This window comes from Solea solea, chromosome 8 (genome assembly GCF_958295425.1).
Source record: "Solea solea chromosome 8, fSolSol10.1, whole genome shotgun sequence".
Lineage (NCBI taxonomy): Eukaryota > Metazoa > Chordata > Actinopteri > Pleuronectiformes > Soleidae > Solea > Solea solea.
The window spans coordinates 28,142,307-28,169,090 of NC_081141.1; the positions used below are offsets into that span (position 1 = coordinate 28,142,307).

The window sequence follows — 26,784 nt, forward strand, 5'->3', positions numbered from 1 at the left end:
TATTTTGACAATGTCTAATAATCTGGAAAAGTGTACATTAATTGTTTTTTTATAAATAGTTCCTTAATCCCATTGTAATACAAAATCTGCAGGTTTAAATCTGTAAAAACACGGAATTCATAATTTCGCTGCCATTTATCACAAAAAAGACGAAACTGAGAGAAAAAGAAGAAAAACAGGGCTCGGAAGTGACGTACAGCATTGGACGGAAGTCCCGCCTTCGTAGAGCTGACGTCACGTTGATTGTCCACTCATCACTGGCGTGGTGTAACATAGCGCGGGGGGTGTGTTCCCGTTTCCTCAACCTGAAGTAACGTGATGAGTCAAGTGGGCGGGTCAAAGCCGGCGTCGAGGACACTCATTGGCTCGTGCCGAGTACTATATCCGCTCTTTGCCTCCTTTGAACCAATCGTGGCCCGCGTGGGCGGGGACCGGGCGCAGCTCTTAGCATTAGCACCTCGCTGTGCTGTCACTGCCCTGAGTCAGTCAGCGGTGTAAAAAAAGAAGAACAAAAGAAGCCATGTCGTCCATCAAGGAGTAGTAAGTTCCAATTTTGGCTGCTGTGTTTTCGTTAATGTTTAATCTGCGTCGTTTGGCGACAAATTCGTTTAAGGCGGGACGTTCCGGTGGTGTTTTGGACACAGGTTAAAACTTTTCATCTTGCCCGTGTATGTGTGTGTGTGAGAGACACACCAGGAAAAGAAGGATGTTAACCGACTGTGCTGACTTAATAACCGGCGCGCTCGACCAAAGTCTTACGTTATTCTGCCGGATTTTGGAAAAACCACAGCTAAAAAGATGGCGACTGAAAACCGTAAACCGTCAGAAGTTGACTTGAGTACAACTGGAGTAGTGACGAAAACGGGAAGGTTGGGAAATCGCTAACTCAGCGTGGCCAACTCGTTCCGACTATCCATAGTTCCACTTTCACACAGCTACCGTTTAATCCCGACTGGCAGGGCCGGCACAAGCCTTTCTGTGGCCCTAAACTGAATTTGATCTCCCCCCTTTCACCACATTCGAGGAGCCAGTTTTTTTTGACTATTATTGATAAGAATGTTATACTATAAATTGAATCAGTCATAGTTGTATTATTTACACCAAAACCAGTGTCACTCTTGTTGTCTGTGCCGCTTTTCCACTGCCCAGTCACGGCACGGCTTAACTCGGCAATTAGCAATAGTTCCAGGTACTCTTTTAGACTTCAAAATCTGTGCGTTAATCTCCAATATTTAGCAAAGGAAATGTCTAAAATGTCAATATTTAACAGAGGAGTCTGGTGTATTTAGCGACAGCACTGCTGAAAGCCACCAATCAATCACAACCACGTTCAGTGGTATTTCAGTTCAGTTACTCTAACCCAGGAAGTACTGAACGATTCTGTGAACAAATCTTTTTAATCAACTGATTCTAATGATTCTGTTAGACCCACAACAACTGCTTTACAATGTCACCAGTTTGTGTGTTTGTGTCGTGTGTATAAAACCTCATCACGGCAGTTTCACGCAGCCATGCTATGACGATAATGTCATATATCGCAATAGCAATTTCTGTCAAAATAATCACAATCAGATATTCGTTCAGCCCTGGTACTGAGTCGATACTAAAATGTGATGTCAATAGACTGCGGGCCACTGATTGGTCAGAGAGTGTTGTCACTGGAAGAGTCATGAGCTCGATGTCCCGAACTGTATATCAGTTAAAAAAGACTTTGAAAATCCAGAAAACGTGTTAATCTCCAACATTTAGCAAAGGAAATGTCTAAAATGTAAATATTTAATGGAGGAGTCTGGTGTATTTAACGACAGCACTGCTGAAATGGGATTATGGATAATCTTAATTTAGGTGCACTTCCAGACTGTGAGTTGTTGACAGCTACTATTGACTTGGTAATATTTGTAAATTGTTTTTTTTTTTTGTTTTAATGATTTCTTTATTATATAGTGCGTTTTAACAGAAAAAAAAATCAACTTTAGCTCGCAGATATCTTTTTTCATTCATGTGTATGCTGTTTGTAGTTACAGATATCTTTTAAAATTGCAGTTAACTGCATAAGTAACTATCCATGATTCCACTATAAGATCATCTTCAGTGCTCCTGGAACGTTGTTGCATGTTTTCCTATCATGTGCAGCCTCAGTCATTACTCATCCTGGTCCTGGTCCTGGTCATTCTATGTCCTGGGTGACTTGGTTTGGTCACATAAAGTCAATGTTACACATGAACATTCAAAATTGTCTTGATGTAACGGAACATTTGTTGTTATTTTTAACCGTTAATGCTCAAACAAACCATATTAGATCACTAACTGCATGTGGGTAGGTAGGATGATGATGCTCTGAGATAATGACACCGGTAGAACTTCCTTTCTCTGCCACTGTGGTTGGTGGTCACTGACAGAAGCTTCATTTTCATTGGGGGTAAATAAATGTTGCACTGTTTTTCAGGGCAGTGCAAACAAACACCCTGAAGAAAAAAGTCTGTCATGACATAATGAAATCTAATGTGTCAGTCAAATTTTACCATGTGTTTAGACTTGTTTAGATATGTTATGTAATAAATAATCACACAAGTGTTCTGAAACAGCTACAACCTCTATTGGAGAACATTTTTCATTCATATAAACTTAAATATCCCTTTGGTCTTGTGGTCCTATCCAAAACTCCGCTTTACTAATTTAACTTTTCCACTCTGAAATAGTGACGGGGGGGAGGGGGGCTGTCTAAGGCCATAATAAGTGTATTTTAAGACCATGTAATAAAGACTATAAACAGTCACAATCTGTCGATTTAATCGAGTAATTGTTTGGTGCATAAAATGTCAAATGTTTGTTAAACCTAGAAATGATGAGGTTCCCAAATGTCTTGTTTTTGTCCACAAACCAAAATGATTCAGCTTAGTATTATTATTATTATTATTATTATTATTATTATTATATTTTATATGGAGCAAAGAAACCAGAAAATATTCACATTTAAGAAGCTGAAACGATCAGAAATCTTGTTTTTAATCATGAAAAAAGCTTCAAACCGATTCATCGATCAAAATAGTTGACGATTAATAATCGAGTAATTGTTTCAGCTCTACTCTCACTCAACATCTCAAAAGAAAACTTTGTCGCTTACCTTTGTCGTTGTCATCTTGTGTTTTTGGAGTTTGTGTAGTCTTTTTGTTTATAACTTATTTTCTTACCTCACCTCTGTCTCTGTTTCTGTGATTATTCTTATTTGAACGTAAAAAAACAGCTATATTTGCATGTCCTCGTCCAATTTTTGGGTGCAGTAGTGTAACAGCGCCATGTACAGGCCGGGCGTATGCACTGCAGCTGGATTCGTGTTCTGGCAAAGTTTTTTTAAAAGTTCGTTCTTTACAACTGTTCTAATAGCACGGCTTCTCCTGCCCGTGATTTTTACTTGTCGTCTGCAGATAGTCGACGTGATTACATCGCTGTCATTATGAACAAAAAAGTATCTGGTTAGGTCAATAAAGTGACTCATGGTAACCGGTGTAACGTTCCACTTGAGCTCATTAAAATCATCGACAGATTTGTTTGTAGTTGAACAGTGGAGTATGTAAACACAAGTGTTGCGTGGATACTAACAAACCTCTCTCCCTGTCTTGCAGTCGTGTGGTTTTACCCTGTAGCGTCGAGGAGGTGAGTCATCGTTTTCGTCTCGTGTTTTTTTATTTTTTTTTATTTTATTTCATTGCATTGCAGCACTGCAATTGATTTGAGTGCCCAGTGTGTGGTGTTTTTTGGAAATGTATAACAAACCACATTAAAAAAACGGAATGCAATGATTTGCAAATCCTTTACGACCTATATTCAATTACATACGCTAAAAAGACGACGCCTGCAACACATTCCAAAAAAGCTGGTGCGGTGACATGTTTACGACTCGGGCTCAATAAATAAATTGAAATTTTAGCAAAATCACAAAACAACCTACTGCAATTTTCATATCGCAGGCAGGAGGCACAATATTTCTAAAAAGCCAAAGTTTGTGTTAAATTTCCATTTTTAGATCAAAATATTGTCCTGATCCTGAAAAAGAGAACATCTTTGATTCCTCACAGATCTGTACAAATATCATAATTTCTTCATCAGATTGCCTTGTTTGTGCTGAAAAGACAAGGATATAAGATGCTCTCTATTATAGCCCTTTGTATACACTGTATGTTTAAATATAGTAATGGAGAAAAAGCAGCCATAATGCTCTGTGTTCTCAGGGTTAAAGAAAATGATTACCAAAATCCTTCAGCCCCAATGTTTACCTCTGTGTTACATCACCTTTTTAAATTTAACAACAATCCTTAAGTGTTTGGAAACTGAGGATTGTTGAAGCTTTGCAGGTGGAATTCTTTCCCATTTTTGCTTGATGTACGACTCCAATTGCAGCTCCAATCCGGGGTCTCCGTTGTCTTTATTTCATAATGACCGACAGGTCTGCACTGCAGTACCAGCACTCTGTTACTACGAAGGCACTCTGTTATTCAGATATTTAATGTTCTAACTGATTGTTTTTTTTGCAAATATTCACTCATTTTGAATTTGTTGCCCTCAACACGTTCCAAAAAAAGCTGGGACAGGGGCAACAAAAGACCGGGAAAGTTAAGGAATCCTCAAAGAACTCCTGTTTGGATCATTGCACTGGTGAATTGCAAGGAATTTAGGGATTCCATCACCTGCAGTCCATCGTATCGTCAAAAAGATTCAGAGAATTCTGGAGAAATCTCTGCATGTAGGCAAGAAAGGCTGGAAAAATCAATATTGAATAACGTTTACCTTGGATGGAGCGACACACGTGGGAAAGTGTGCTGTTCACCTGTGGAATGACCCAAACAGGTGTTCTTTGAGCGTTCTTTTTTTTGTGAGAATGTTGTCGCACTCAGACAGGAATGCCGTACGTGCACATGCCCGCGCTCATGGCTGCAGGTGCACCAGATGTGGAGAGTCGAGACCCAGAGCCCCCCGGAGTCGAACCCTCTCCTCCTCCTCCTCGGCCTATTTAGAGATGTTACGATGTTAACAGAGGCCTTATTTAGTTCTTCTTTGTTCCGACTTCCAAGTGGCCTATATAAATGTATAAATGATGATGATGAAGCTTCAACAGTTAGTGTGCGTTCAGTTTCCAAACACTTGTCAAATGTAAAAGTGATGTAACACAGAGGTAAACATGGTCCCTGTCCCAGCTCTTTTGGAACGTGTTGCATGCAGGCAACGTCTGAACTTCACTGGAATCAGGGTTTGTAAATGATTTACTCCTTTTTTTTTTTTAAATCTATTTTTGTTTCTTCCCTCTTGTATTTTTCGGTTTTTAAATCGTTGTATAGCAGTGATTATAGTCTAGTTAATCATTATTATTATGATTTTGTGTGTGTGTGTGTGTGTGTGTGTGCTGCAGTATCAAGTGGGCCAGCTGTTCTCCGTGGCCGAGGCGAGTAAAAATGAGACGGGCGGCGGCGAGGGCATCGAAGTGCTGAAGAACGAACCGTACGAAAAAGACGGAGAGAAGGGACAGTACACACACAAACTCTACCACTTAAAGAGGTAACTGTGTGTGTCTGTGTGTGTGCATTCGTGTGTTGTTTAGGGTGTAACAGCGCTATGCGACCACACGGTGGCAGTGATGTATAACTTTCTCTTCCCTCCTCCTCCTCCTCCTTCTACCTCTTCATCTTCCTGCAGTAAAGTACCAGCTTTTATCAACATGATCGCCCCGGAAGGTTCCCTGGTTTTCCACGAGAAAGCCTGGAACGCTTATCCCTACTGCCGAACCAGTGAGTCCCCTCTTTCCCCCGTAACTTCATGTCCATATCCTGTCATTGTGAAATACTTTACTGTGCTTTTTTTTTTTAATGGTGTTTTCTTGTGTCTCTGCTCCTCATGTCCGGCCTTGGACCAGTTGTGACGGTAAGCAGCTTTAAATACACAAGTTATTAACTCGGCCAATGCATATTTTTGTATATACATATATGTGTGTATATATATATATATATATATATTTATTTATTTATATATATATTTATTTATTTATATATATATATATATATATATGTATATGTATGTATGTGTATATATATATGTATGTATATATATATGTATGTATGTATATATATATATATGTATGTATATATATATATATATATATATGTATGTATATGTGTATATATATGTATATGTGTGTATATGTGTGTGTAATCACTGTCTTGTGGCTTCTCCAGAACGAGTATATGGAGGACAATTTCATCATTAAGATTGAGACGTGGCACAAACCGGACCTTGGAAAATCAGAAAATGTAAGGAAACCTCTGCAGCTTCTTGAGTTAAAATGGTTTGACTGTGCTATTATTCTCTGATAACTTTTTATTTTTGTGTGTGTGTGCGCGATTGTGAAGGTGCACAACCTAGACAGCGACACGTGGAAGAAGGTCGTCGTCGTGCCGATTGACATCGCAAATGACCAAGTGTCCACTTCCGTGAGTAGAAACCGCCTCTCGGCACGTTTGTGTCCAGTTTAGCGCCCACATGTGGACAATTGCTGATCTCAATCCAGCTCTGATGTCTCTAAAAAGATATCCACCAATATCACATATCAGATCTTGTGATTTTGAACCACATTGGGGACCAGTCACATTTTTCTCTATATAAAATAGGGCCACAATGAATGATTGATCAACCACAGAACAAACACTGGCCATTTTGATCCTTGATAAATAGTTTTAAGTGGCTTCTTAAGTTGTTAAACAGTCGTTAAGACAAAAACTGACACATGTTTTATACAGTTCAAACCTGGTGTTGTTAAAACACTATTTTAACATGCAGTAAATTGTAAATAACTGCCAGATATTGGAAGTCATTCTGGAAAAAATTGACATTTTCTGGACCTTTTATGATTAAACTAAGCAAAAAAAGATGTTAAAGGGTTAAGAACATAGTTAACGTTTTCTGACATTTTATGGACCAAACGACTCATTAATCAATTCAGAAAATAATCAACACATAAATCGATGATGGAAAAATATGTTGCATTGAAGTATTTAGAACTCCAGATGTTTATATTTCAGAATAACCCACACTTAAACTCATTCATATTCCTGGAATATTATTAGAGTTTGGAGTCTGTGAAATGATATTTGAAGATCTTACACATTGTTGCTGTTATTTGGCATCACATTGCCTCATTTCACCGTCTGTGTGTGTGTGTATGTGGTTATTTGACTAAAGAAGCAGTATCTTGCACGCGTGTGTGTGTGTGTTTGCGGTGGGTAGTTAACGAGGCGGCGGACGTGTTTGCCTTTTCTCGGGCGGTGTGTTGTGTCTGAGGGCCCTATCAGCCCTCAGCCTGAGGCATGGCTGCAGGGCGCGGGGCGAAGTACCAGCACAGATGAGTTTGTTAGTGTAATTAAGGCTCACAGTGCTGCGTACGCCGCCGCCGCCGCTGCTGCTGCTGCACAAACACACTTTTGTGCTCTTAACACACACACAGCCCCCCCCCCACACACACACACACACTTTGACTGGAGGAGTCGCTTCTTTTCGTCTACCACGGCACATCGATTCACAGGCCTCATTAGTGCAGCACCGCTGTATTGTTATAGTGATGGAGCTCTCAGCATTAAAACAGCCAAATTAGTCTGTGTGTGTGTGTGTGTGTGTTTCTCCCTCTCTCGATGCCTTGGATACCTCGGTGTTGGCCGATAGCCCTGAGAAGAAGCTTTTAGCTGCAGGCGCATCATGATTTATTTGAAATTGCTGGGCCCTTGAGCTGCTGATAATTTAAAAGCCATTTCATTTATGTGTATTATCACTTCTCCGCTGCTTTATGAAGTCGACTCTGTCGTCCGTGTTTGTGCTCATGTGTGCGTCGTTATTTTCTCTATATGCTTTTTTTTTATTTTGCCTTGAGAGCTCAGTGTTTATGTGCAACAGGGGGGAGTGAGTGGTTTCTTTACAGCAGGACATCAGTGGATGTATAGAATACATAAGTTGGTGGTTGGAGCAGCTGTAGAATTACTGAACTCAGGATCACGTTTATTTATTTATTTATATGCGTGGTTCTCAAACTGTGGTACGTGAGTTTCCTCTGGTGGTACTTGGGAGTAGAGCTGCAACTAACGATTTATTATAGTTTTCTCAATTGATCGAGTCAGCGCTTGGTCCATAAGATGTCAGAAAACGTTCAAAAATGTTACTCATGTACTTATTGTAAGTCGCTTTGGATAAAAGCGTCTGCTAATGTAATGTAATGTAATACTCAGTGTTTGTCAAACTTGGAAATGACGATGTTCTCAAATCAAAATGATTCAGTTTTTAATGATTTCTTTGTTTTATTGAGCAAAGAAACCAGATTATATTCACATTTATGAAGCTGAAACAATCAGAAATCTTGTTTTTAATCGTGAAAAAAAGCTTTAAACCGATTGACGATTAATTTAATAATCGATCAATCGAGTTATTGTTTCAGCTCTAAAGTCAAGTCAACTTTATTTCGAGAGCACATTTAAAAAAAAAAGACAACCAAGGTTGACAGAGCTTTACAAAACCAAAAGCACAGTAACATAAAGGGTATAAAACATAAAATCAATCAATAAAAATAGAAGTAAAACAGTATAAAATGTTAAAATCAAGGTTACATCCAATTATTACTGTGTACAGATGCTGGAAAATAAGATGACACTTGTTACATAGAGTATATCATGTTGGTATCACCTGTAAACTTCCGCACTTTACTTTAATGCCTTCCTTTTAGCTTTTATATTCTGTCGTGAGTTATATATTTGGAATTGTTTTGTCTCCGTAAACTATTTGTTACTATTTGTGCTGCTGTCTGTGACCAGGACTCCCTGGAAGACGAGCTTCCCCTGGTGGTACTGTGTATACCAGGGTATGTGATCGCAGTGGAGCTGAAGGAATTTTGACTGGCGTGCGTAGAAAATGAAGCAAATAACATATAATTCATAATAAATTGTATAATAATAATAAGTAGAGTTGCTCCGTATCAACCTAATATCAAGATTATTATCAATAGCAGATAAATGGAGGTATATAAAATGTTAAAAATCAAGGTTACATCCCATTATTATAGTTAGAAAAGCTGGCACGGGTTACAGAGAGTTCCAGCTCTCTGATACAGAACATTATAAAAGGGATAAAAATGCTCACATCTCTGATTTTCAGCTTCAGCTTTTCACTTCTTTTTTTTTATTATCTTCCATTAAATGTATTTCTCCTGGTCGCGTGATCCACGTTTACGAGCCTTTTATAGAAAAGGCTGACGTGTTTCTCGACACATTCACTGAGACATGAACAGACATTGACTAAATGACACTGACGGTGCTTTTAACCGCAAAGTCATCCGTTGTGTAACATGCTGAGTCGGGCTGGAATTCATGGAGTAAAAAAAGTTGGTTTCCGTTTGGGAAAATGATTCCATAAATGTAAATGGGCACTAGATTCACGTACTGTGCCAACTAAATACAGAATAATGTGTAATATATTAACATATGTATATGTTGTTGTTATAGGATTACAAGCAAGAAGAAGATCCAACCAAGTTCAAGTCGGGAAAGACTGGTCGAGGACCTCTTGGGCCAAACTGGATGGTAATGTTAAAATTGATCCCATTTACACAGAAACTGTGTTTGTTTGCTTGTTTTTTAGGGGTGTGTACGTGCATTGCACTGCCCCCCCCCCCCCTCTCTTTGACTGTATATATTATATTAGAAGGGAGCGAGAAAAAATTCAGGTTAAACCAAAAATCTAATTAGGAGAGGGTCATGATGTCATGATTTGAAAATGGTGTTTTTATCTTGAAAATGAAGCGTTTCTGAAGCTATGTTCAAATGACAAGCCTCGCTGTTTTATTCTGATTAACAACACATCATATTTTACAGTTCACATAAAAAAGACTTAAATGTGTAGCAGGGCTGGCCAATATAGAGATATTCCATCTATATTGTGACATGAGACATGGTCTTAGATTTGGGATATTTTCATATCATGATAAAGGTTTTAAAGGCTGTTGCATTGATAATCATTCAAGAAATTGGTGAAATACACCCAGTATGATATTATTATAATAATAATAATATATATATTGATAAAAAAAAAAAAAAATATGTGGAATCAACAAACGTATACTTAAGAAAAAAAGTTACTTCTTTCATTTTAAGCCTAATTGTTTGCTAATTATTTGCAGAATCAACTTCATTGTTTCTAACACACACACACCCAATAGCCTTCATTTAACATTAAAAAGCCAAAGGAATAAATCAGGTATCATTTCCTCTCTTATTTCCTCTTTGAGAAGCACAAACATGTCAAAAGAAACGACCTGTGTGCAGCTTTATATCCACACGTATCTCCTGTATCGGGATGTAGATATAGAAAATATCCACATTTATTTATAAGCCTTACAGAAATACTGATTTGATTTATATTGTTGTAAATATATGATATCCAGCTCTGATTTGTCAATTAACTAAATCCCCCCCTGTGAACTTTAGGCTCATTTCCACTGCAAGGAACTGTGTGTGTTTCTGCCACAGGAAGATTATTGTTTTTGTCCCCAAAATTGTCCTATTTAGGCGGTAGAAACCATCAGGAACCATCAGATTTTCCCGGGTCTTTCACAATGGTGGAAAACCATTTACTTCCTGGTACTCTCTGGTACTCTGCGGTGGAAGCACACCTTCAGACAAACTAAACTGACAACCGGAAATAGGCGTTTTCTCCCTGCAAACCTAAAAAAAGGCAGATAAATTGTTGCACCAAGTCCTGCCACATGTTATTGAGTCAGTGTGTCCAAACCTCGACTTGAATGTCCAGGTCCTGTTGCGGTTTTACAAGAGAACTGTTTAGGAGCAGGTTTATTTTCCCACAAACCCCAAAATAAATCCAGAAGCTTCTCAGGAAATGCCAAAACAACAACAACAACAACAACGTCTGTGTGCTGGAGTTTCACAGTCAAACAGTCCAGACCTCGGTCCCATCGAGAGTCTGTGGCTGGACTTTGAGAGAACGCTCTTCAGTCGTGTGCTGCCTGTGTTTAACGACTATTTATAGGAAAATATTTTACATTTGTTTTCTTATGTTCTCATTGTTCACCGTCACCTGTAATCTCTGGGAAAGCAGTGAACGGAGCTGGCAGAAGGTCAGAGCGGTGTCTGTAGCAGTGTAGACGCCGCAGTTTGATGAAGACGAATCACCTCTTTCTCAGCTCTAATTGGGTGTAATAGAAATTTTAAGTCCCCGGGGGCAGATAAAGGTTCCAGCTCCAGCTGACAGCCGACTCTGCGTGTGTGCGACTGAAATGGGACAGTTTGCATGGACACTGATTCTAAAATGTGACGGCCAGCCATTCTGAATTAACGCGGAGCTGCAAACCCATTTGTATCGCCTTAAAAACCCTGTTCAGTTCAAAACATACAGCTCAGAAGTGCATGGGACTGTTTGAAGTGTCTGGGATCGTTGGTTTTATGTCATGATTACTCATTTAATAACCAGTCGATTATACGCTAAGTGTAAAAAGAAGAGAAGTCATAGAGAGTCATGGTGCTCTGTGTTGCTCTGAAGGTCCAGCAATCCATAATCCGACCTTTGACCTCCAATAACATGATCACACATGGAAGTAAACAGCTTTGTAGTGTGGAGACGTCCTGTGCTTTGCTACACGTAGCTCATCATTTACACACCGAGCTTTTCTTGTCAACAACATTAACGTTGTGTTTTCAGCAGTTGCCGCGGTTACTATTAGTCGGCAGCCGCTTCAGGTTAGCAGGAGGAGCTAACGAGTCGTCGTGCTACAATGGCGACAACCACAACGCTGTTTTTCTTCTTCTCTGGCACGCCTGCAGGACGTTAAATCCTCGGTTCCAACTTCCACAAGATCGTGACGTTGTTACAATCAATATTCGATTTACAACTGAAGATTTTATCAATCGATACCAGATCTTTCAAATAAAGATTGATATGAATCGGAAAACCTAAAAATGTTTTCTGCAAATTTGATGAATTTCATGTTCGTGAGATTTTGGCAACGCAAATTATAAATAAGAAAAAGCTCACAATCGAACACTCTGGATTTCTGATGTGCAGTGAAGCTCTCAAAGTTCACCACGGGAAACTTTCCTGCGCTTGAAGAATCGTCTCAGAACAAAGGCGGCAGCCACACAGCTTTTTAAAAAGTAGGAATAAAGGAGCTCCAACTTTCTTATTTTATTTTATTTTGTGTTTTTAATTGGATCACTTTCTCCCACGTCTGCGTGGACGCCGTGGACATGCGGCAAAAAGACTGTTTTTGAAAAGGTGGAAGGGAAGGGTGGGGGGGGAGAAAAAGAAAAACGGGAGTTGTGTGACAACAGAGGCACAATCTCTTCCAGCTTCTCGGAGCAATGAAACTCTTGTCTATCTCTGCATGCACACATGCTTGCATATCACCAGCCCTTTGTGTTTCTGAAAACTTCTGCTCCTTTGAGCGGGGCACAGAGAGGCAGAGAAGAAATGTCACCGTAAATGTTTTGATGTCGACTCCGTTTCATGTGAAGTTCTCCTTTTAGCCATGACAACTTTTCTAAACCCACTGCAAATTTAGAAATGTTCCTCTCCCCCTCCCCCTCTCCCCCTCTCTTTACCCCCCTCTCTCTCTCTCTCTCTCTCTCACTCCGCCATGATCGCAGCATCAAACGACAGTGGGATGAGGGGGTGATTGAGGCGCTTCTGTGGCATTTTCTCCCAGAATGCCGAGTCGGAATGGAGTGATTAATTAAACAGGTGTTCTCTGAGGGAGAGTGAGTGTGTGTGTGTGTGTGTGTGTGTGTGTTCTGGGGGGCGAGCGGGGTCCTCGGTGTTAATAATGTAACCAGCTTTAGCACCGCGACGCCCTTATCGTCTCGCGAAACGCCGTTTTATCTGCCTCTCCGTGGCCACAAAGGCTCTGCCTGTCGGGAAAGGTGTCGCTGTCAGGGCGGAGGCAGAGAAATTGTTCCTTTATCTGGAGTTTATCCACTTTGCTCTTCCCTCCCCCGTCTTCTTTTTTCCTCCTCTTTAGGAGAGGGAGGCAGAGTGCAAGCGGCACACACGGATTTAGAAAAGTGTGTTGTAGATTAGGCTTCTTTTATCTGCGCAGGAGCACATCTTCATGTTTTATAATTATTTCAGCGAGCTCCACACCCAAAGCATTATGTATTAATGTCAAAAAACGTATTCTTTCTGTTTGGGGAAAAGATTTTGCCCGTGTTCCGACAGCGCCGCTTACATCTCCATCCTTTTTTTTTTTTTTTTTTTATGTGACACAAAACTTTTCAAAAAGGATAAAAAATGTACAGAATAATCTGATTAATCACGTTAAATGTTCAGTCACAAAGATAAATTTAGACACTATTGTTTAACCCTCATATGACCGTCCTGATACTCAGGCCGCCTGGATTTATTTAGATTTTATGGCTGTAGAATTCCATATCTCTCAGTTATTCAACTGTTTAAGGAATTTACGGAGCTTTATCCTCCACATGAGGGTCGCGTGGCCGGAGCCACGAGGGAAAGTAACTTAAAGTTATCATGACACAAACAAACAAACCTCCAAACACATGAAGAGAAAAGACGACGATGATCGTGTGAAATGAGTAAACATTAGTTTTGACAGCAGCTGTTTTTTTTCCTCCTCACAGAAAGAGCTGGCCACTAACCCCTCCTGTCCACACATGTGTGCCTACAAACTCGTCACAGTCAAATTCAAGTGGTGGGGTCTGCAGAACCGAGTGGAGAACTTCATCCATAAGGTCAGAGTGTTTCATGTTTGACTGTAATCCACTCTAGTGTCAGGTGATGATTTTGGTATGAGAGAAAACTGGGTCCTGTTGATTTGGAAGAGGATTACAGCCATGTTTTAATGTATTTATAAATAAAGAAGTCTCCTTTTTAAATAGTTTTATTCTTTTCTCAGAATTCTGAGATTTAAGTCTGATTTTTGAGGGGAAAAAAAACCCTTAAATCTTCAATTCTCAGGATTATTGAAATTATTCTGCGTGGAAAAAAATATATATATTGATATAAATCTCTGATATAAGGTCAGATTTATTTTTTCCATATAATACAAATTATTCTGAGATTAAAGTTGAAATTCTGAGAGAAAACTTTAAATTTTACTTTAATCTCAAAATTCTGAAGAAAAACACCTCAAAATGTTTGAGTAATTTAAAATTTTTGTTTATTTTAGTCCAAAGTGTTTTGGGTTTTTTTTGTTACCGCATCACAAAACCCTGACCCAGACATTGAATGTCTCCCTCCCTCAGCAAGAGAAGAGGATCTTCACTAACTTCCATCGCCAGCTCTTCTGTTGGATTGATAAGTGGGTGGAGCTGAATATGGAAGATATCCGGCGGATGGAGGACGAGACGCAGAAGGAGCTGAAGGAGGTTGGTCACCGTTGTCTTTGCACCCATTTTGTGCTTGTATTTGAGGGAATTGATCCTGGAAAGTCCTTGAAACGCCCTTAAATTTGCTGTCGACCAAGAGATGTCTTTGTCCCAGAAATGTGCCTAAAAATAAACTCTGACGCATTATTTACAATTCCTAAAGATGAGGACGTAACGTAGAGACAAAGAACAAAAAGAAGAGCAGACTCCTGCTGTGAGGCTGCAGTACCACTGATGGACAAGGGGGGTAGACAGAGAGCAGGACGGCAGCATAAACCTGCATTGTGTTTGAGTACAGTTTTTATCATGAAAATGACACCAAAGTAGTGAAAATGTCACTTCTTGTGACGTCCACCTGCTTTGGTCTCCACTAAAGTGCGTTGCCATTTCTGTGATTTACTGTATTTATATATTTTTTGTCCAGATGCGTAAGAAGGGCCGTGTGCGAGGCACACAGGCTGCAAACGAGTAGCCGCGTAGCATCGTGAGTGTTTACTGTGTAAGTTGTTGCTGGTAAAAGGCGGAGTCTCCGATCTCCAGGCTTTCTCTTCTCCCTGTGGGTTTTTTCTGTGGTGCTGTGTTCACTCTGCACTCTCCAGTGTTGTGGAAGGGGCTTTTTAATCTGCACGTGTGTGTGTGTGTATATATACTTTCACATGCAACTCCATTATCTGACTCTGAACTAATCAATAACACAAGACGTATATGACGTACGCGCTGGATCGTTGACTTTCACTGACCCGGTGAAAATGGTTTGCGTGTTGCAGGTTCGTAGTCCTCTGAATATGTCCAGACATCTGGACAAGCTTTCCCAGAATCACACATGCTATTCTTTTATGATTTTTTTTTTACACGGGGGATCAGCGGTTCAAAAAAGACCTGCTTGAGACTAGAACCTGTGACCCAGAGCCTCCTTGCAGAGAAGGAAAAAACTCAGTTGTTTAAAGCACTGGGGTTTAATTTCTATGAATCACATTCTCTGTAAACCATTGGTTTGCTTTTGGAAACGACTCCAAACATCAATCTGGAAGCTTTTGGCCATAGAAGGATAAAACAAAATGGAAGAATCCAGGCTGGACAGGCCAAAGTGAGCCATGCTCAAACATTCCTGGCTTTCTATCAACTTACAGCATTCTGTGCTGAGCAGCCCCCCCGTCCCCCCCCCTCCAAACCCCACCCCAATCTCACCCAATCCAGCATGTGTTTCCCATTTTCCTTTTGGAGTAAGTAAACAGGCGGTTGCCATCAAAGAGAGCTGCGGCGAGGAGGCGGACGAGGACCCGGACCTCTCGGTTTCAGGGTCAGCGGGGTCAGCGTTGGACTGTAGGGGATGACAAAGTGAAGCCAAACTCCCTTTGCGTAACAGAGATTGTCTGCTTTTTGTGTGTACAAGTCCATCATGGGGTGTGTGCGGGGGTGGGACCCTCCGTTATTAACCTCCGTCCTCGGTGATCCGATCACATGTGGACTGCGTTAAGTACGACCGCTCACACCTGGCATTAAAACGCATCGGACTACAATCCAGAAATGATTGTAGGACCTGGGTCGAGTTCAGTCGCCTCAATTGAGATAATAATTTCAAGTTCTTTGAGATTAAACATGGAGCAAAATTGGGTGAATTTAAATATCCTTTTTCCTCATGGGCCGAGTCGGTATTCAAAGTGGATCCAAGGTCAAACGATGCTCACGGAGTGCTTCTATGTCTTATAATATGGGGTTTTAACCCCCCACTCCCCTTTAGTCCAGAGTCCAGTGGTGCATGTATGTTTTCCAACACTGACTTCTTGAATGAATCGCCAACTTTGATCATGGATTTAATCTGTGAGTGTTTTCTTAATAATTACAGCAAGCTCTCTCTGAGTTGTCGGCCTCTTAAATGTGAATATTTTCAGGAATAATTAAAACAAGAGGAGTCACTTTGGTTTGTTGACAAAACCTTTGGAGATTTGGGTAACGTTTCCGTGTAAAAGCATTTAGGAATTGGGGACCTAGAGACTCCTACTGGTCAGGAAATGTCGGTGTAGAAGGGTGAGGCAAGGGAGAAGGAAAGTGCAGGGAGGGAGGGCGTCAGAGGGAGGCTTCAAGATGGCTCCCTTTTTTATCCTCATTAACATACAAATGGAATTCTGCTGTTGAGAAAGGAGTCTGTGCTGTGATTGAGGAAGAAAGCAAGAAGGATGGAGAAGTGGGGCGGATGAATCCTCGTGCCATTTCATCACATCTGTCTTATTTCTCTATTTAGAGCCACACTGTTGGTTTGAACTGTTCCATTAAGGTGTCGGGCTATCAGATCGCTGCACTAATTGACTTTTCCAAAGCCGTCAGGGCCTCGGGACGGGGGGGGGGGGGGGGGGCGGGCGGTGCGGGGCGCAATCAGAAGGCGACGACTTTCATCTACAGCAGAATGAGTCGATTTAAAGGCATGGATAAACGCGGTCTTATTTTGTAAGAATGAATTTGTGTTCTTAAATGTTTGTCACTTTTTTACACATACCCCCATTCACACTGGACAAAAAGATTAAAACTGTTGCTTTAAATAATGGTTTAATGGGATGAGGGTAGAGACGAGGAGTCGTAATATTTTTATAGTATTATAATGTCATTTACCCGAGTGTTAGCATGAAAAAAGTAGTTAAAAAGTTATTCTGCACGCTTTAATTAAGTAGCTGTCGAACAGTTCGGCTTTTAACTCGGCAGGTGACATCCTCAGGGCACCAGTGTGTGCGGTGCCGACTTTGACGTTGTTGTTGTTGTTGGACCAGAAATGCAAGAGTTCCAGGTACTGTATTAGTAGAAATAGTACTAGCATCAGGTCTGGCTGGACCTGGATCCTGCAGCCCTGAAGCTACACTTATAGTAAAGGTTGAGGGGAAAATCACCACGACAACGCACACTCATTTTCAAGCAATTAGCATAGCCATTAGCCACTGTAATGATGTCACAGAGCTCCATGGTGTTTTTATTTTCTTCTTCCTCCCACTGGTTTTGTTTTTTTGGTGGGTTTTATGCTGTGTTCACACCGAGCGCAATTATGTTGAATTTAACGGTGAAACTCACCAGCGTTGTGTCCATCTCCGTATGGTTGTCGTGAAACCACACAAGACGACGGTTCCACGAGAGTATGACTCAAGTGTCGCAGAGCTCCGAGTGTCCGCGCACAGCGTTAGACGTCACAATTCATGCACGGGTGAAAAAAGACCACCACAAGTGGGTTGACAAATTGTGCAGAAGAGACTTTAAACTCTCCTGTTCTGTCTCATATGTTTTATTTCACTCTTTTTCTTTCTTTTTTTTCCTTTTCTCAGCTTCGCAAAGGGGGCAACGTTCGAGGCACCAGTGCTAAAGAAGAATCATGAGGCGATGGATTTTCAACACCCACAACGACGGCAGCGACAGTGCTGCTTTGGTGCCACTGTTTTTGCCTTAATTGATTCAGGCTGTGGAGGAGGAGGAAGACGAGGAGGAGGTGGAGGAGGAGGAGGAGGGCACGCTGCTACCTGCAGTCAATAGAGCACAATCTCTGGCTCGCACCCAATCATAGACATTCTATCCACTGAGGAATTGATTTCTAGACACCAACATAATGCCTGCTGATAAGACTCAGGTTAATTTTGATCGCACCAGCAGAAGAAACGCCAGGTATCAGCAACACGTTATTGACAAAAAAAACCCAGAAAAGCCTTCTGGGGAGATTTGAAGAAGTGCTACTTGCATTAGAAGTCTCTTTTAAAAGCAAATGAATTGGCTTGATTCAACAGCAGCAGGTGTAGGACCAAATATTCTCTGTTAGTTTGTTTTTTAGTATCCCTTTATTTCGTTTGTTGACCTTACCCTCAGAAAACATTCCTCCACATGATGATGATGATGATGATGATGCCCTGCATGACCTCGCTTTGTCTCCTCCTCGGTTTTTAAGCTGCGGTTTAGTGGTTTGCATTCTCTGGCATGAGTCGGTCTCTTTGTCATACTCATGTTCCTTCCTGCCACAGCCTCCATTAAGAGATTACTAACACCCTTGGCACCTTGGCCCATTGCATTTCTCCCCCCCATCCCCTCACCCCGCCATTCCTGAAGCACTGCATCTTATTAGCACTGACAATCATGCCCGAACAGGTTTCAGCTCTCGCTCCCCTTTTTCACAGATTTAATAGAAACCCCCTTACACAGGAACATGACACGCACATCATGAAAGACGGTTCTCGCACACACTCGCAGGTGTGGCGGCGGCGGCGGCAGCGTTGTGTTGGATGCCTTTGCGATGATGACTGATCTCTCTTTACAAGCTGCTCGAGCCGCGGCAGATCCGTGCAGCGCAACTGCGAGATGCTCGCCTCCCCGACGCAGATCGTCCCCAGAGAGCAACCGCACGGGAAAAAAAAAAAAAAAAAACTGGCCCCCAGATGGTGTGACACACCCCTCCAGCCTCGCTGCTTTGTCCCACCTCAGAAGCTGCTTCTCCTCCGTCTCAAACGTCTTCTCCCATTTCATTCTGATCATGTTTACAGACTCATCGACGCCTTATCTGCTCCCGCGCGTCACCAGCATTACACACTGCCGTCCTTCAACGTCGTTCGGACCTGTCAGACCTTCTGTACCTCTGCTGCCATCTGTCGCTCTAGCTACCTCCTCCCTATTTGTATTTTCCTCGTGACTGGCAGTCTTTTCTAGGAATTGTTAGCGTTACCTAACCCTAACCCTTTAGTTGGTTGTATTGTTCAGAACAAATCAGGACTCCCAAGTGTCAGAAGATACAAAAAGCTAGTCGACGTGAAGCCGTCTCCTTGTAGACTCCTTCAATTCCTAAAATCTCCTTAAGGGAGTGGAGTCGTCGTCTTCTTCTTCTTCGAGTCTTCACCGTCACCCAGCACCTCCTCACTCGATCATGATCATTTTTATTTCATTTGATCATCATTTCATTAAAACTCTTAATTTTATGCACGATATTCAAACATGTACTCTTAAATCTTTAATTAGAAGGTTCCAGAATGTTCTGGAAACCCAGGAGACCCAGGTTTTGGGGATCCCATAAAGATTGTGTAGTCCCATGTTGTCACTACTGACATCTAATGGTGAGACTGCAGATTGCAACAAACATAAAACTCCCCCTGCTCACCCCTCCCTCCCTCCCTCCATACCCCCAAGTGCCTCACCAAACTACAGGAGCCTTCACAGACCAGGAAGGACCTCCATTGGGTTTAAAGCTTCACTTAACATTTCTGGAATCTCTTTCTTTCCCGCTCTCAAATATAACAACTGACTCAAATCCCTCCGTACCACGGTAACGCACCTTTTTCACCAAACAATAAAATTGTGGCAAAGTTGTCGAGCATCCATTGGGCTGACATCGCAGAGCTCAGATGTTGTGAGAACTTCCCTGTTTTGGTTCCTCTCTCGTTTGCCGCCGCGTGTTTCACTGAGCAGAGCTTTGCACGTCACGGTCATAAAAGGTTTTCTCGGAAAGGCCTCAGAGTTTCCTCTCCGTGCCTCGGGTTGATGATTTACACTTGACTCCCATCGTGCACCTTCTCCCTTTTTTTTGAGTTTCACAATCTTCGTGGCACTGGTCTATAAGTGTTGAAGCGTCACTCCTCTCAGAGTCATAACTGTATACAAGTACAAATGGTTTCACAAAGTTTACCGAGTGTTTGTGGGGGCTTCTCTTCTTATTTTTTCTTCTGCTGTAAACTTTCTTCGATTGGGGATTTGTTTTTAGAGATCTTTGGTGGAAGCTGGTCGCGATAACAACCTTGTTCGTGTTTGCTTGTCTGTCTCCGTGATGATCAAGAGGATAAATCACAACCACACAGTCTTAATCCTAATTTATGAAATCTACACGTGTTTCATTTCAGAACGGCTTGCTTTTTAAATGTTTTCAGATCAGCCTTTTCTCTTATTTTTTTTTTGAAATTCAGGGGATATGGTAGTGAATGTATGGTATTTTGTGCCTTTTTCTTTCTGTCGATCTTTGTGTGCTGTTAAATCCTCAATATTATATCGAATAAAACATTTATAAAGTTGATGTTTAGGGGCTCTGTGTCCAGACGTTTTGTCCAATTGATGTGTTTATAGATAACACTGGCTATAACCAGGAGAACAGTTTCCCAGAGGACGGCAGAGGTGGATCATCACTGAGCAGAGAAGACACAGCGATGGGAACCCAAAGGCATCGGATTCTGCTCACAGAGTCATCTCTTCTCTTCAGGTATTGTCATGACACACAACACTGAAGTTAGAATCCAGATTCGTAGGTGGGGGGAAATGTAACATTTACATTGAAGCATTTAGCAGACGCTTTTATCCAAAAGAGCAACAAGCTATATACAAGTAGTCTTGGAAAGAAATCCACTGGATAGGAACCAGTGGGTGGCTAAGTGCTAGGACAGAAGATGCTCTTGGATGAGCTGGTTCTTGAAGACAGGTGGGGACACTCCCTGTTCTGGTAGCACTCGGTAGGTCATTCCATCAGTGCGGAACGCCACCTGAATATAGTGAATTGTCTTGTGCGGGGTGTTGACAATCCTTTGGTGGACGGCGTCGTCGAAGGGTAATAAGTTTTTTAGGAGAGCATTTAAGTAGGCAGGAGCAGACCCATGAAGCACTTTGTAGGCTCTAGCATCAGTGATTTGAATTTGATGCTGGGCGGCTAAGGGAAGCCACTGGAGCTCAATTAACGGATGGGTGACGTGCTCTTTTAGGGCTGATTGTAGATCAGGTTCTGCACCGCCTGTAGCGGTTTCACAGTTGACAAAAACCTGCTTATCTGGATGCTAACTTCGACGTTACACTCCAATGCTAATTAACGTAACTATCTTGGTTATTGTTTATTGTATAAAGTCTGATTCTGTTTCCTTATTGGTCCACATAAGGGTCAGACAGTGTTGTCAGATTCTGTGATGTATTTCTCTTATTTCCATGGATTTAAAGTGCACAGTGAACTCTAAAAAGCTTGAAACTAGCACTGGGTTTTCCTGCCAACATGGCGGTGTGGGCAAACTGCCAGCTGACTTGTGTCCAAATGATGTGCTCTTAGAAGATGTGCTCAAATATGCATGTTTGTATTTTGTGCACATTCTCTACCTGGAAACAGACTTAGCTCATGGTCTGTGACCTACATCCCCAGAGAATTTCATCCATATCTGTCTGTTACTTTTAAAGTTGCACTGCTTAAAGTGGCCAAAAATGTCCCCACTGTGATGCACAAGAACAGGTTTTTATAGAAGACACTGGTTGAGTTGAGGAGGCTGAAGACTGAAAGTGTTAATTCTCAGCATCAGAATACGAGGTGGATGTTCCCCGGTGCCTCTGACAACTGGATCTCCAGTGACCTTCCGGGTCACCAGAGTCACACAATAACAGCGGAATCTGTGCTAAAGAGCAGGAAGAGCCGTCAGTCTGCTGCCTGAGATATCCGCCTTGTTTCATATTGTTTGTGCAGGAACGGTCACATGCGCCGGCTGCAAGGAAACCAGTCCTATCTGCGCGAGAACAAGCAAATGATGCTGTTTCTAAAAGAGGAGATGGGCAGACTCGCCCACACACCTCCTGTTAAGTGGCAGCCGTTGACGGTGGCGGCGGGCACGCATCCATTCGTCCATGTGTCTCGCTCGCAGAGGAGATGAAGGGACATGTCACCAATGTGAGCTGCTGTTGTTTAAATAGACGAAGGCAACAGATGAAGAGGAGAAATAAATCTCCAAAGGGAGGCAGAAGATCTGACACAGCGGGACATCCAGACTCTCGCTGCCGAAGACAGACTTTGACTTTGTTCGGAGCTATAAAAAAAAAAACGCACCGTGAGTGTCCGGCGTCACCGCTTCAAACCAGAAGAAGCTCCATGTCCTTGGAGATCTGGTGTGAAAGACGAAAAATTTATCCTACATACTTTGTCATGTACACCAATCCCACTGGTGGATAAATAATCGGATAATCCTGGGATTAAACTGGTTTCTGACCAGTGTGAATGTCTTAAATTGGCGTTTACTCCCAGGTCAAATGACTATTTTGATAGTTGACTAATTGGATAACCTTTAAATTAAAATTATCCAGCCTAGAAGTGCTAATTACTTTATCCTACTGGGTTTTTCTTCATTTGCATCATAAAAACGCTCTCCTGTAGGCGGCGGCAAGGCCCTTCTAATGTCCTTTTATCGTTGGAACTTGTCGGATTTCCAACTCGGAAAAACGCTGCTACTTTTACCTTTAATAGCTCGCCTGTCATATTTGTATTGCAGTTGTACGTTAGCTTTTTGTATGCGCCAAATACAGTGCAAACGTCCAGGATTTCTTTCCCCGACTTCTTAACTGGAATGCGGCAAACTCGAGGTTGGCGTCACTTCCACTTCTGACATCCAAGTCACGAAGTTAAGTAAAGGAACGCAGCATAATGCTAAGGCCAGAGAGCAATTGTTAGGAAACAAAAGGTTAAGGTGCTTTAATTCTGGTTGAAGGCTCAGCAGTTGAGTTTTGAACATCCATAGTCGATTGTTTGACTTTTAATTCAGGTGAGTAAAAAAAATACTTAGAATATTTTATAGATATTTCTTAGATCGGACTTTCCCTAGCCTGGCTAACACCCGACCACGTCTCCATGAGATAGATTTTGGGTCTGGAAAGGTTGTAGATTTGGAGATTCTGTCGTCGAGTCCAACCAGAATCGCAATTCCCAGAGATTCACTGGAGCGTGAACGTGTGTCTGTTCCGAGCAGCAGCAGCAAACATGACATTCAATTTATGCCATTAATAAACAATCCTAAATTTCACACACTGGACTGTGAACTGTGTCAGAATGGACCGTGACACACAGATAAATCTGTACCAGCGTGTTTGTGTTTCCTGCTGTAAGACAACAACAGAGTGGGTGAGAGAGGAAGTGGCACAGTGAAGATTAAACTCTTAGGTCCGCCCCTGCTGTGTTTGTGTGTGAGTGTGTGACCTTCCCCCCTGAGGCCAGGTTTTTCTTGGTGGGGGCACAGGTTTTCTTGGAGAGGAAAGTTATTTCTGGCGTTCACGGGCTGCCAGTGATGTCACAAGTGTTTCCTCATCCGCCGCTGGGCTCAGGTCAAGTTAAGCTCCACAGATTCTCCTGAGACTTTCCTGTTGTTCAGAGAGAGAGAGAGAGAGAGAGAGAGAGGTGCAGGCTGAGGGGGCGGGGTCTGTGTTTGTGTCTGTCGCATCCCCCCCCCCCCCCTTCTTTAATACAATGGCTGGTTCTGTGGGATGACAGATGCTGTTTAACCCGCCCTGACCCACAGAGTGGTGATGGCTCAGCTGAGTGACAGCCGCCCTCCTCCCTCACCCCAACAAGGGAAGGAACTGCCTCTTAGAGCCCCCACCCCTGGTCATATATACATGATATATATGTTTGTGTGTGTGTGTGTGTGTGTGTGTGTGAGGAAAAGCTTAACAACGTGTATGAAGAGCAGCGTTCACCCACTTCTGTTATCTTGTCCTGTTTGAGTAAAATATTGGAACAAATTGAGCAATAAATCACTGCAGTGAAGAGTAGAGTTATGACGGTGAAGTCTGTGTTGACTGTACAGCGTCATGAAGCAGTAACAAGTGACAGTTACAGCAATAACTGACAGTAACATCAGTGAGAGTAACAGTAACATGTTACAGCAGTGAAAGTTACAGCAGTAACAGTTACAGGAAACAACCGTGACAGTTACAGCAGTAACATCAGTGAGAGTAACTGCAGTAACAGTTACAGTAGCAGCAGTAACAGTAACAAGTGACAGTTACATCAGTGACAGTAACAGTAGCAGCAGTAACAGTTACAGTAACAACAGTGACAGTTACAGCAGTAACAGTAACATCAGTGACAGTTATAGCAACAGCAATAACAGTAACATCAGTGACAGTTACAGCAGTAGCAGTTACAGTAGCAGCAGTAACAGTAACATCAGTGACAGTTACAGCAGTAACAGTTAGTTACACCAGTAACAGTTACTGATGTAACTGTTACATCAGTAACAGCAACAGCAATAACAGTAACAGCAGTAACAGTTACAGTAACAACAGTAACATCAGTGATAGTTATAGCAACAGCAATAACAGTAACAGCAGTGACAGTTACAGCAGTAACAGTGACAGCAGTGACAGTAACTGAGCTAATTATTACTATTGTATTTTTCCTAAATTTCTTTTTTCATTTCATTCCATCACTTATTTAGCAAAATTAAGGTGTGAGGAGAGGACTGTAATCTGCAGTCTCACCATTAGATGTCACTATTTCTTACACGTTGGTCCTTGAGCTTCCTTCTATTTTAAAAAGACTTTCATGGATTTGGTTTTATGTACCAAATTATTTTAATCTGTTCATTCTGCTGTTTTTTTTCCCTTCACATTGTAATGAGACGTTTCTATGATATCGTCGTATAATTACAATCTCTTTTTTGTCCTGTTTTTCAGCTGCTTTTTCGATGTCGTTAAACAGTTTGATGAGCTCATACGTTTGTGTCTTAATGTGAGTGAAACTCTAACGATGCCTCATGCAGCTCTCAAGCTCTCAGAGACGTGGAGACACTTTTCCAGTGAGGTGATGGTGAGACACAGTTTGCTCCACCACAGGAGCTCAGCAGCCTTCAAAACATCTCCACATGCTTCTGCTTCCTCCTCTATAGGAGACACTTTTAACACCGATGTCTCCTTAAAAAAAACACAATCACTGTCTTTCTCTCTGCCTCCTCCTCATGTGACTGTTCACCCACACACGCGCGCACACACACACACACACACAAACACACACCAGGTTCCAAATATACACACTTCCCACCACCTCTCACTGCCTCGTCCTGACCTGTTTTCCAGCCTCGTCCTGACACTCAGGCGTCTCCTCGAGGTGCAGATTGTTTTTCAGCACCTTTATTTATTCTCATTAGAGCTAAAATTACGCTCTCTCTCTCTCTCACTGCATGTCATTCGTTCATTCATTCATCACCTGGAACGTCACCACTGCACAACACTATTAAAAAAGTAGAGAACATTCACTGCACTGTATTCACTGGGAGATGTTTTTGGTTACAACAGTAGCGAAAGTTACAACACTAACGGTAACAACAGTAACAGTTACACAAAAGTAGTAACAATAACGGTTACACAAAGTTACAGCAGTAACAACACTAACGGTAACAACAGTAACAGTTACACAAAAGTAGTAACAATGACAGTTACACAAAGTTACAGCAGTAACAATCGTAACAGTTACACAAAAGTAGTAACAGTTACACAACACTTCCAACAGTAACAGTAGCACAAATACAGTAGTTAGTAAGTTAAAATAAAGTAAAAATGACGTTTTAGTGTTTAATTATCTTCACAACAACACAAACATTAACAGGCTTTAATTATCTTTTTAAGTGTAATATTTAATTTTGCATAATTTTGATTTAAGTCTCTTAATCTGTGTTTTATATACATATGTATATATTTGTTTGTTTTAAAAAATTCTCCTCATGTTCCAGTTCACACTGAAATCAAATGTCTCCTTAATTCTCCTCTATAACATTATCCTCCACAGTGACTGACTCCCGCCGCTAGGTGGCACTGTGTCTGTTTGGTAAAACTCCTCCTCTCTATCTCCTCTCACTCACCACATTCATTCACCCTCTCTCTCTCGCTCTCTCTCTCTCTCTCTTTATGTTCCTCTGTTCAGTTTATAAAAAAATACACATAACATGGAATTCTGCTTTTTTGTGCTTTTTTTTAAGTATCTAATCCAAACATTTTCTAAAATAATGACACATTTCTGTTGATCTAAGAAAAACTACTCACACCAGAGTCCAGCTCCAAAATAAAGGGACATTTGTAATATTCTATTTTCACTTATCACCTTTTTTCGTGAAAGCTCAACTTCAGTAAATTCACAAAAATTTTAATAAATTTGCTAAAATGCTCAGTTATGCAGAGAAAAGGCATTTCTTTCTTTTTCTTTTACAGTCGGCATCTGTAAGTCATAAATTGTTCAAATTTTTATTAAATATTTGTCCAAAAATCTTCATACGTGATTGTGATTTTAACACAGATTTATGTGAAATGTTGTTACAGACACAAACGAGTCGCTCCAGCACATCACTTTGTTATTTTCTGATTTGTGAAATTTTATGGACGGTTTTCTTTTTTCCCCCTAATAACAAATGATGCACAAAATAACTTAAATAAACATTAATGTTCCTTCTGTCTAATCTGCCATTTTTTTGCAGTTCTAGTGCAGTGCACAGATATATTCTACATAAACAATTATAATAAACACGTTAAAGTGTATTAAATTACAAACAGTAGTTGTAAATATGTTGAAATGAAGACAAAAAAAGGTTGAGGATGAATAAAAAAGCAAGAAATTAGGAAATATTATTCAATAAACTGCCAT

The 26,784-nt window shown here is 41.3% G+C and overlaps 1 protein-coding gene across 1 annotated transcript; it reads left to right on the top strand.

Annotated features, from left to right (window-relative positions):
- Nucleotides 1–388: 388 nt before the first annotated feature.
- On the top strand, nt 389–20,436 carry LOC131464400 (phosphatidylinositol transfer protein beta isoform-like). Its single transcript, XM_058636854.1, has 11 exons — nt 389–540; nt 3,624–3,654; nt 5,405–5,550; nt 5,689–5,780; nt 5,906–5,913; nt 6,225–6,299; nt 6,399–6,479; nt 9,528–9,605; nt 13,671–13,781; nt 14,295–14,417; nt 17,723–20,436. The coding sequence occupies exons 1-11, from the start codon at nt 521–523 to the stop codon at nt 17,771–17,773; spliced, it is 816 nt and encodes a 271-aa protein (XP_058492837.1). The 5' UTR covers nt 389–520; the 3' UTR covers nt 17,774–20,436.
- Nucleotides 20,437–26,784: the final 6,348 nt, after the last annotated feature.